Source organism: Mixophyes fleayi, chromosome 6 (genome assembly GCF_038048845.1).
Source record: "Mixophyes fleayi isolate aMixFle1 chromosome 6, aMixFle1.hap1, whole genome shotgun sequence".
NCBI lineage: Eukaryota > Metazoa > Chordata > Amphibia > Anura > Limnodynastidae > Mixophyes > Mixophyes fleayi.
In genome coordinates this window covers 48398854-48410976 of record NC_134407.1, presented here as the reverse complement: position 1 = coordinate 48410976, position 12123 = coordinate 48398854, and the positions used below count along the sequence as shown (strand labels likewise).

General features: G+C 36.2%; 1 protein-coding gene across 1 annotated transcript; it reads left to right on the top strand.

Moving 5' to 3' along the window:
- The first annotated feature begins 1247 nt into the window (after positions 1-1247).
- Positions 1248-11906, top strand: ANKRD1 (ankyrin repeat domain 1). Its single transcript, XM_075216421.1, has 9 exons — positions 1248-1380; positions 2573-2752; positions 3612-3749; positions 3837-3944; positions 5631-5729; positions 7319-7417; positions 8282-8380; positions 8799-8897; positions 10071-11906. Exons 1-9 carry the CDS (start codon positions 1357-1359, stop codon positions 10179-10181), a joined length of 957 nt encoding a protein of 318 aa, XP_075072522.1. The 5' UTR covers positions 1248-1356; the 3' UTR covers positions 10182-11906.
- The last annotated feature ends 217 nt before the right edge of the window (positions 11907-12123 follow it).

Below are 12123 nucleotides of genomic sequence, written 5' to 3'. Positions count from 1 at the left end.
AGGCTGCACCAATATTCACTTCACAATGATCCAGTGACTCATGAGTATTGGTTAGGTCTTATGAATATTTGGTCAGGATGTGATTCACGGGTTCACTAGTTCACTGTGTCACTGGTTCACTAGTTCACCGTGTCACTGGTTCACTAGTTCACTGTGTCACTGGTTCCAAGAGAATTGATAGACTGTATTTTTTATTAATAATATTGGTTCAATCCACAAATAACTGTTTCCAATAAATTTAAATCAATCTAAAAATGTTTAAAAAAGCACTATGCCTGGGACGTGGGTCCTAGCAAAACCCCTTCAAGCTGGACATAATACACATCATATCTTATTGATCAACAAAATAAAGATATATGTGAAAAATTACACATTTGGTGGCAAACAATTATTCTTACTGTAAGATAAAACACTTCAATAAGTCTCTTCTTTTTCATATTTAAAAATGTAGTATGAGTACGACATCCCCTCAATAGGACATTTTATAAAATATAAAAAAAATAAAAAATAACTTAGAACAAGAATTTGCTTGCGGAGCCTAAAAAGAATTTATTGCCCTTTAAAACTGAATAACGTCCTCTGTATTTTGTCCTAATAAATGCCTGTATATAATTAGATTTCAAACGTGTTTACTAGCATAATAGTAATAGCTGCTCCTTTGTGCTATTTGCAAAGCGGGTTGTTTACAATTATATCATTGTCACATTTAGCGTGTGAGACATGAGTCTTGCTCAGTAATCCTGAAGAGACTTCTGGACATCAAATATAGAATGTGGCATCCCCCCCCCCCTTTATTGTTGGGCCCTGAAATAAAACGAAACAGTAAGCTCTGCCTGAAATCAGCAGTGACGTTTGAACTATTTATCGGACTAAACTTCTGATACAACCCTCTTTCCAGCATCTTTTAGTCATTTGGCTGTCAGAAGATAAATCTGGTGCGAGACCAATAGAACCAGCTGTCATACTAGTACAGATATCATGACTATCATTGCTGAGTGCTTGAGTCATTCCCAGTGAAATGGGCATCTCACATTTCATACCGACTGGGATATGCAATGTGGTTAGTGTATGGGATATTATTTAATCATAAGGCCCATTGCTACTCCTACCCTCCCCTCCTAACATCTCACATGACACAAGATCTGGCTAGTTAGCATGTCTGGAATGACAGAGCACCTATCTCCAGGACTGAACTAGGCACATAGATGTGGGTTCCCAGGTTGGAACATTACCTCATTCAACCTTGCCAGAGACACAGTATATAAAGCAGAACTGGGCTGGGTTTGAAGGAGAGAACTAACTTGTCTTCATTAAGGTTAACATCAGGAAAGAACATTGCAAGACATCACAGGCAAAATGTTGCTGAAAGTGGAAGAACTGGTATGTTTATTTTGGCTTTAGTTATAAAAGCTCAGGAATTATTTAGGGAGCTGTTCCACTGGCTTGTTTGTAAATCAGTTTTGTGTGTGTGTATTTGCAGATTATTGATCAGTCTTTAAGTTAACAACACATAATGAAAAAACAGCATAACCTTTTTCACAATCTCATAGCACAAATACTATACAACATTATATTATGCATGCATCTCAATAACAAATGTACAATGTAAAGTCATTTTCATTTTGTTCCTAATTTGTGATGCCATAACGGTTCAACTCTCTAAGGGATTCTTTTGGAATTCAAATGATGTATGCAAATTAGCTTATTGATTCTGTTTTAAGTTGAATTGTGCTGCTTTACTACAGGTGTCAACAGTTAACAGTAACTTTAAACATAGCACCTCAATGATAAAACACACAAAAATGAGCAAATATTTTCTTTTTAAATATATTAGGCAAAATATATTTTACAGTGTTTATTTTTATAACTTTAGTTTTAATTAGAATCTACTGTAAAAAAAAAATGTTGTTATGCAGTGAATCTTGTACTTTTGGACTTTTACTGATTAAATGCCATATGAATATATTGATTTAATTAAATTTTGTAGAGCTGGGGTTTCTGTGGGTGGTTTTACTCAGCATGATAATATATTCATCCGAAGTTGTGTGATGAAGTTCCTTAGCTCTTTCAACTGTCATGGGAAGAGACAATGGAAAGATATAGCTGAGTGTTTATATTATCAGCAATTAGTGTCCACATTTAATCCCAACCAAATCTGACAACCAACAATGTATTAAGGTTTGCATATTTTGTGGCAATTATTATTTACTTCTGAAATAAATTTGCATTTGTAGTAGTTTGGCCATTTTCATCTGCTCGCGCGTCAAGTCATGCTGAAGGTCACCTTTAGTTGAGTAAAATCTTTATTAACTAAATCTGTATTAATAAGCCCAACATTAAATGAAAGTATAATTAAACAATATTTTGTGTTATTGATAAACTTTTAGATTGATTACAACGTGTCACTTTACAAGTGAAGAAAGGAACGTGAGATGGGATTTTTACTTGCATGAAATACACATGATATTGTATATTTCATTCTTATTTACGATTAGAGTATGTTTTGATATGCGGTCAACAAAACTGTTTATTTCGGTAAAAGATATGAAAGTGTATTGTATTGTATTTACAGGTGACCGGACAGAAAAGCGACAAGAAAAATACTGGAGATACTGTATCTGGAGATTTTAAACAAGGAGTTTATGAAACAGCGGTAACTCTAGAGAAACACGATGACTTAAAAACAACTTCAAAATCATTGCTTGAGCAAGAGGAAGAGAAACAAGCACAGCAGAAACAGCTCAAGATCGAGGTGCGACTATTGACCTTACACCACCATTTCTTAGCCATTTTATGGCAAAGCATGAATATCTGTTGCTTTCACCAAATTAGTCCAAATAACAGCAAGGACAATGAGACAGGCCTCACCCATCATTCCTATTGAATGTGCTCCGTAGTGAAATGCATGACTATTCATTTTACTATTAAAACGCCTCTTATAACTACTATAATTTAAGCTTGTTAACGGTAAGGCCTGTACTGGCAATCTGGCAACTCTGGCATTTGCCATAAGGGTCGGTGTGCTTGTCAGTATTATTAAGCTGGTCCGGCCTCATTCAGCCTACCAGTACTGCCTTTAATAAAACACTCATGGGCTGTAATAATGAGTCAATCTGCACTCTGCCCCATTACGGTGCAGGATAGACAGTAGTGGCAACATATAGGTACCAATATGGGTTGGTATGCTTTATATGCCAAAAACGAGATAGGTAAATACTGTAGCAATGCAATAAACAATGATGGTAGCTAATGGTATCCAAAGTAATCCAATAACTGAAATGCAGTTTTTCACATTCTGTTAATCAGAGATTGTATGGCAATTATGACAGTTCTTTAAGATGAAATTCGCTTCCAGACAAACATATGATACAGCTTGAATTAGACCACTAAATTAAGGCATAAGTACAGTCTGGTTTACTGTTTCCAAAAAAACACTTCCAGTATTTTACACAAGGAATAGGCCAAACGGACACTTATGACTGTAATTCATATTATGTCAATTACCAATCAACATAAACATAGTAGAGCTAACTGCTCTAATGTCAGTACAAATACACGGCTTTCTAAACTTGTTCACATCATTTAAAACCCATCATTTAATTTGTATTTAGCTCCTCAAAAAGAAACTAGATGAACGCCCAAAGCTGGACAGCTTGGAAGATCTTCAAACTATAATAAAGCTTAAAAAACGAAAAAGGTCCAAAAAAGTTAAAGTGCCGGTGCTCAAGGAACCGGAGCCTGAACCAATAGTAAGTTGGTGAGAAGAAAACTCACGTACGATAGCTTATATAGGAAATAATGCAACAATAATGTAAAATGCAATCTGTCTTTATTAGATTGATCAAGTGGATGAAACAACATTCTTAAAAGCTGTGCTGGAAAACAAATTGCCTATAATTGAAAAATACTTATCAGATGGTGGGGATCCAAATGCCTGTGATGAGGTAGGATATTTTTTGTTAAAAACTATATACAGCATATGCCGCCACAACAAGGATTTAGAACAGGAGTTGGCAACCCTCAGTAATTCAGTTGGCACTTATCTAGAATTCCCTTCACGCTAAGCATGCTAGCAAATGGCCAAGCATGATGGAAGTTACATTTCGGTAACAGTATCAGTGACGACTTGACTATTTTATTATTCATGTCAACAGGTCAAACACTCATCTCATGCACCTTAGTGAGTTATTACACTTCTGTTCAGGATTTACATATAGTAATTATTAATGTTTGTATAATTAAAGCTGTCATCCCTTTGGAAGAGTGCTTGACTGTAAATGTATATTTAAACATAGGTGTGCTCTCATATACAGCTGCCAATTAGGCACCATGTCACTGTGTACTAATAGTATCTTTTATTTATATTTAAACATTCTATTTATCTCATGTAAATATTAATACATTAATGTATAACTATATTTTTGCTGCAACATTTTGCAGAGTTTCTACAAATGTGTTAACTTTTTTAAAGCCCTGCTTTCAACTTTATTCAATTTAATAATCCTTCAATAATACAACAGCTTGGAGCCTAGGGGCTAGATTTACTAAGCTGCGGGTTTGAAAAAGTGGGGATGTTGCCTATAGCAACCAATCAGATTCTAGCTATCATTTATTTAGTACTTTCAACAAAATGACAGCTAGAATCTGATTGGTTGCTATAGGCAACATCCCCACTTTTTTAAACCCACAGCTTAGTAAATCTAGCCCTAGGACTGAGGTTAGATTTGACATTATGGCTCAAAAAGATCTAAAAAGGTCCGAAAATATAAAAGAGGAGTCAAAAGTGACTTAGACACAGCTACCTAACTTTGCGTATAGTCTTAAAAATGTAGCATAAATCTGTGTCTAATATATGCTCCTTGTACTGGACACAGTAAGTAAATAAATAGTCATATTACAAGAGAGGTCACTGAGCCCATACAACTAGTGCTCCCTAAAATGAGCTGGCCACACTACGGGAAGGCACCTGTCCCCCCTTCTTAAAGTGTAGCAGCGCTGTTCACAGACAGCTATGTGTATCTGCTGCCCGACGCTCTGACAAGCACTAGGCAGCACTAAATGCAGGCAGTGGAGGTCGCAAAAAATAGTGCAGGCATCAGTTACATCTGGCACTTATAAAAGGAGGCACGAGGCTCCATTCTTGGAACAAAGCATAAGAGTTCCTGGAGTTCTGTTTTACAAGCCCTTTCACTGTATAAGTGGTGCCTACAAGTTCTCAGTAAAACATTTGAGTGTTAGTGAAGGATAGTAAATAATATTTTTTTTAACTCACTTTATCCCAAATTTGGCATAGGACAAAAATACTAAGGGTTATTCACTAACTTTGCTCAAAAGTGCAAATCTGCACTAACATTATATTAACTAACCAGCAAGTAGCTTTTATCTGTCTAGTAGAGTAGAAAATGAAATCAATTGGTTGCTCTACTTTTGTGCAGATTTGCATCTTAGAGTAATGTTATTAAATTACCCTGAGAATATGCTTATTAATTATTGTTACATCTTGAATTTCATGTTTAACCCTTTGAGTTATATGTCTCTCCATCAGGGTGTAAACCCAATCCAATGAAAAGCTTGTGAATATTCTTTATCAGTATAGTTTGTTTTCAACTCATCTGTGTGTTTCCTAACAGTACAGACGCACAGCCCTCCACAGAGCATGCTCAGAAGGACACCTTGCTATTGTTGAGAAGTTAATAGAGGCTGGAGCAGACCTAGAATTCTGTGATATGGTAAGTGGACCATTCCAACACATTTCTCTTTTTAAATGAAAACTGCTATAAAAAAGCAACTAGAGAGGGTGCTGAAAAATACTGGAAAATTTTGCTAGATTACAAACAATAATTCTATTGACATGAGGCAGCTACGTTTTACAAGGCTCTAAAATCCTAGGAATAATAATAGAGTAATGGTTAGTTACCTTTACCACCTCCTGCTATCTAAGTGGAATGAATGCCATTCCCTCTGCCCAGAATGTTTCATGTGGCTATATAATTATTCACAGAAATAACAGAACACCATTGTGGCATCCCATAGCCACAATCACATCAAGTCAGACATGTATTTAAGGTATTATCAGCAGGGGAAATATACTCTAGGTAGCTTTTACTTTCATGCAACTGAACAAGAAAGCATCATGTGCGTGCAATGATAAATGGAAGTTGTTTCATTTTTTAAAGATAAGCATAAAAAATTATCCCAAAATATCACCATCACCAAGTAAATGGTTGTAACTGAATACAGTCCTTTGCTCAGTGACATCATAGGGACTCTTTAAATGCAGTATGAAAAAAGTACAGGAGGAATGTATTAGTTTCGTTATTATGCTGTCATTTCCTCTGTGCAATGTAGACATAAAACACGTGACTTATCTCCTGCTCACTAAGCTGATATAGACACAGGAAACGAGCAAGGGAAAATACACTAGGGGTTTCAAGATGAGTTTTTAACAGTAACGCAGGCCAAACAATTCCACATTTACCAGTTATGAAACAACAAACATACTGAAAGTGGCGTAAAAACTGCAGCTAAGTACCCATAGTCATCTTTCCCTGTTCTAATTCATTGTACTTGTTATCTAATACTTTGCACCAATAGCCAAACCTAGACATGTACATATCTATGCAGACCCCTGTACTATGCAAAATTGGGCAAATCATTTTCAGACGTCGGTATATTAGATATCAGTCAAACTCTGCTTTACCTTGGTTTTTAAAGCAGAAATCTCGTGAAAAATTATTACCTATATTTTATCTTTTTTTTTTTTACATAAATGACTCTGGTCTGCTATAAGAAGAATATTGGTATTTAGCATTCTCCCTTGGTTTGTTTCCTGAGGCTGCTATTAATTTACAATGTTGCTCAGTGTCATGGCAACCACAGTCACATGATATAGTGAACAGAGAGGCTTTGGAACGCTGTCTCTGAGCTGTTTACTCTGGGTAATGTAACATTCTTACACCCCCCTCTCCTCCCCGTGTCTGTATAGCAGACTGACTGTGCCTAGCAGCCATATTGAGTAACCTCCAGAGAGATTTGGAAAATGGAATAATGATTTGTATGGCAGCTAAGAAAAATCAAATGCGTTCTTAAGAAGATACTTACTCTGCTATTTAAAAGAAAAATCTTCTGTGCGGGATTGCTGTTTTAAACAATGCATTTCTCAGATGTAAGGCAGGCTTTCCTAGCTTTATTAGCAAGTAAGCTCTAAAAATATACGTTATTAGATTAAGTATCTTTTTTCTGTATAATGTACTGTATGCAGGATAAAAATCCAACATTATGTGCATGTAGCTGATAAAATGCTCTGGTTTGTTCACAGCTTGAATCCACAGCAATTCACTGGACCTGTCGTGGTGGAAGTGTTGATGTTTTAAAGTTATTGCTTAACAAAGGAGCAAACATCAATGCGAGAGACAAGGTATATTCCATTAATAAACATACAAGACTCCTCATTGCTAAAATATAAACCATTATCCAGGTGCATTTTTATAATCAGAAGCAAGAATCAAATTTCCCAGTTGAGAAATTTAAATTTACTTTGTTTAAATCATGCTTACATCAGGTAGTGCAGATCTGTGTAAAGTGCTTCTAGTTGTATATAACTGAAAAGAAAAGAGAAAAGAAACCAGTGAAGCACATTATTTGTTTAAATAATATATTGACTTTCAACTACAGAGGGTAAACACCTCGTTTGTTAATGAAGGAGGCTGAGTATATACCAGCATTGGGCGACAGATCACTGATATGAGTGATATTTTGTGTTTAGTCCCATATCTGGTGACTCTGGTGTCTCAGAATGACGGTAGTATAGTCATACAGTCGCATCAGTTTGGCTGGTTAACCTATTGTGAAGGCTATATGAACTCCTAATGTGATCTGATGCTTCTCCACCTAGGTAGTGTATTAAACAGTCAGTATTGTCAGTATGTCGGGAATGACAGGTTCTCGATTACCACGTCGCTGTAGATATTGTCAGACTTTTCTTCATCGCAGTAATAAGTACCATTGAATGTGGGGACATCATGTGGGATAAAGGGCCATTTATGAGGCCCCTAAAAGATATCATGTGGTTTACACTGAAGAGAATGGCCTATAAAATATGCTATTATAATTTCAGATTTATTTCCCTTACTTGGCCATATGTAGATCTACTCATCTATTGAGTGATTGTTTTTCACGTTTATTTATACAATTGCTATCTCATTGTATCTATTTTTTAACTAACTGCTAAGGCCTAGATGTACTTTAGTAATGGTTCTCTCTGCTCTTTCCCTCTCTGTAGTTGTTCAGTACCCCCCTTCACGTCGCCGTCAGGACTGGGCAGCATGACTGCGCAGAACATCTCATTGCATGTGAAGCAGACCTAAATGCCAAAGATCGGGTACGCCAAAGTCCGGGTATCATTTTCTTACACTACCTCATGATCAGTTATATTGAATATATTTACAAAGTGCAAACGTGCAGACACATAACAACCAATCAGTTGTTGGCTTTGATTGATCACGTTCAAATTTTCACAATGAAGCAAAGATGTCTTGGTTGCTCGGAGTTATAGGACATTCACTTTTTTTTCTAGTAAATAATGATTTTTTAACTAATTTAACGCACGAAGCTTGAAAAACCAAACATTATTTTTCTATAAACAACATATTTCATAGTGAGGATTTAGGTAAAACTTCCTTTTCTTTATAGAGTACATTCAATTGAAATACGTGAATTTCTGGTTACAGACAAAAAAAATTATTCATACCTAAAAGCAAGGAACAAAAATGAAATAACTGTTATTATGGTGTCTGCAGGAAGGAGATACACCAATGCACGATGGGGTGAGATTAAATCGTTACAAGATGATGAGACTCTTGATCCTGTATGGCGCTAATTTATCTATCAAAAATTGCGTAAGTACCTGCCAAACAAGATTTTTCAAGTTATTATATTTGTCTTTGTGAAGGGAAAGATTTGCTCAAACACAAATGTTGCTGCTTTTAGAGTCCATAATGATTTTTTTTTTAAAAATTATTTTTTAAGAACAAAACATTTAACTGCGCAAATCTGATTACAGCTTTAGATTTGTCACAATTACAAGTGTTGGCAAAGTGGACACATCACATTGTACGGCTTGTTCTGAGGACTTGGTTTAATAATATGATGATGCCTGTGTTCTTTTAGATAATGACACTTAATTTAATACAATATGCAGATAGCAGCAATTAGGGTAGAAAGAAATGTAGCAATCCTATTAAATCATGAGCAGCCTAAAATATGCTTTATTAATGTGTTTTGTTTGCATTTTTAAGCAGGATGGGAGCTGTCACGTGTTATCTTCTGCTTGCATAAAATAAAATGAAATTCATGCACACCCATCATCATTTATATAGCGCCACTAATTCCGCAGCGCTGTACAAAGAACTCATTCACATCAGTCCCTGCCCCATTGTTTAAATGCAAATCACTTTTTCCAACAAGTATAAGCTGCTTTCTGTGGCACTTTATGACCTTTCCACGGTCAATCTTCGCTCATCCAATCTCTATCAAAAGCAGAGATCAGAATTTGAGCAGTAGGTGCATTTGCTAAATCCCTTCCCAATAGTGGTATCACAGCGAAAGTCCCTTCCCTGGAATCCCGCTATTCACTGTCTTTAGCAGGGTCCTGGCTCGCTCATTCAGCCAAGTCTGCCTATTACATTCTGCGATACAATGATCTGTTCATAGCAGGAGAGATCCAACTCAGTGGCTTTAAATTATTTTTAAAGTAGAAAAAAAAAACATTTAATTAAAACTTTTAGGAGGGCTTGTACAAGTCAATAAATGAAAGTCATCTGAAGGTTTGAAACACCTTCAATAAAAACAAGAGAGAAATAACACTCTCTGCAAAATGTTTATTAGGTATGGATAATGAAATCAAATAAAGCCTCCAATCAATAGGGCAAATATTTCCTTTCAATTGTAAAACAGAATTTATGTGAACATATAACTGGTGCAGCTTTTTTCTATATGCTGTAATTTCGCTTGACAACACAAAGGTTTAGATCTTAATGTCTGACTAAATGACTTTTAATTTGACCTGACAGGCAGGGAAGACACCAATGGAACTGGTTCTCCAGTGGCAGAATGGCGTAAAAGAAATATTCAGTGGCCTTCAGGAGAAGACGTACAAGGGATCCCACATACAGAATTTTTGACAGAACAAACGGGAAAAACCACTTTGAAGAGGCATTGGCCATGCACTTTTTTTGTTGCTTCAACAAGCTTTGAGATAGGACTATTCCGTATTATTTATATGCATTTCCTTGCACTTTTATTGTTTTGTTTTTTAAATGTATTTATTTATTTAATGTTTATTAGCAATACAACATTGCTATTATGCTTTATACTAATTCCATGAGGGCAAAATATTTATGTACATGATCAAAATGACATCTGCCTGATTGATACCATTTTTCAAGAAACATAAAAGGACGCACATATTTATATTTTGCCATGTTAAACGTATGTAGAAGTGCAACACGTATTGCACCTTAACGATTGTGTGATAACTTATAAGACATGACTAATTGTGGAAAATGCCAAAGAGAGAGCTCTGGGATGTATATTTGGAAACGTAATGTTCTGCAGTGGGCTGGGCTAACGGTCTATTAAAAGTTAGCGCGTCAATGGCTCCCTACCCTGCAGAACGGTACTAGACAAGGGAATGGAAACAAATGTTATGTTAGTAAACAAGAGGGTTTTTGGGTTTTCTTTTAGCAAATGAGCCAGTGGACCTACATAAATGACATCTTTGTGCTGCCTCCAGCTCACTTGATAAATAGATTTCAGAGCTGGAGGTTAACACTGGGTCCATATGTCCAAAAGAGCACAGTTTAGTGACTGTAAAACAAGTGCTGTTTATTCCACTGGCATTTGCACTAGTAAACACACCCTCATACGTAGCTTGCAACAATGGTCCATGTGACACTAGCCTCAGCTCTGTGCTTTCCAAATTTGGGGAACAGCTAAGAAACCGTAAGTAAAGGCTTCTACTTTTCTCCAGATTTAAAGCGCGTTCGGTAGAATCTACCAGTGTAGCCTTATAAAACCATTCACTGTATGTATTTTCCAACAGAACTTAGCATGTTGGGGATACATCTCACAAAATGATGGACTAAGGGCTAGATCTGTGTAAGACACCCTGTGGCTCTAGTGCACTGATGCAGAAGGTTCTGCAAGTTACTGTGGCAGTAATATGGTTTGGAACCTAGTCCCAGTACGGTGGATTTTCTCAACATTAGAGTTCCTGAAGGTCTTCAGGGGACATCAGGTTTCCAAGCCATGAGCTATAATGGTCAGAGGATGATCGAGACATTGGTGGGACTAGAAAGAAATGCAATGGCAAATGGAAAAGTTGTAGGATAGAATCTCCTTTTGTACATTTGTATTGTATTTTCTGTACATTTTGTATTGAGTACATGTAATTCATGAAATAAATGACTACGATCTTTATATACCAAATAATGACAAAGGAAGGAACGAATGGATCCTGAATGATTCATTGTAAAACAGAATAACTTGTAACCGTTTTGATGTATTAACCTGGTCTTAGATTATGACCTTAGTTAGAATCTGCTCTACCACAGTGTGCCTGTGATGCAAAAATGTGTAATTACCCCAATGGCATTACAATGTGCAGGACCTGTGATCCCGAGAAGTGATTCTACATGGTTGTTATTAACCATTAGCAAAAGGGAATCTAAGCCAAAGATGTAATGTGAAAAGTCTAAGCAGTCTAATTTCAGGATGAGCATTCTGGTCAAAGGTGATCAAAGTTCGCCACCTAGTGGTGTCTACCTTGTAACCAATTCTTGTTCTCTTGTATTATAGACACTACGCAAGTGTTTGAAAATACCATTAAACTTGTTTTTTGGTGTCAAGTTATTGTAGTTAAAGTGCACGTTACCCACACATCACGGAGGCAGCCTTTTTGTGAGCCGAACATACACAAGAACGCAGCCTAAGACACATTATGCACTTTAAATAACATGGCTTAAAAAACAAAAACAGAACTATATGAAGAAATCACTTCTAGAACTGCTCTATGTTTTATCATTAATGCAGGTTTTGGCAAGTGTGAAACCACAAAACTAAGCC

What these genes read in the sequence shown, in the direction of transcription:
- ANKRD1 (XM_075216421.1), top strand. Translation starts at nt 1,357, where the DNA reads ATGTTGCTGAAAGTGGAAGAACTG. An exon ending in TGCTGAAAGTGGAAGAACTG is followed by an intron (nt 1,381 to 2,572) that starts GTATGTTTATTT and finishes TTGTATTTACAG; the next exon opens with GTGACCGGACAGAAAAGCGA. An exon ending in ATTTATCTATCAAAAATTGC is followed by an intron (nt 8,898 to 10,070) that starts GTAAGTACCTGC and finishes TTGACCTGACAG; the next exon opens with GCAGGGAAGACACCAATGGA.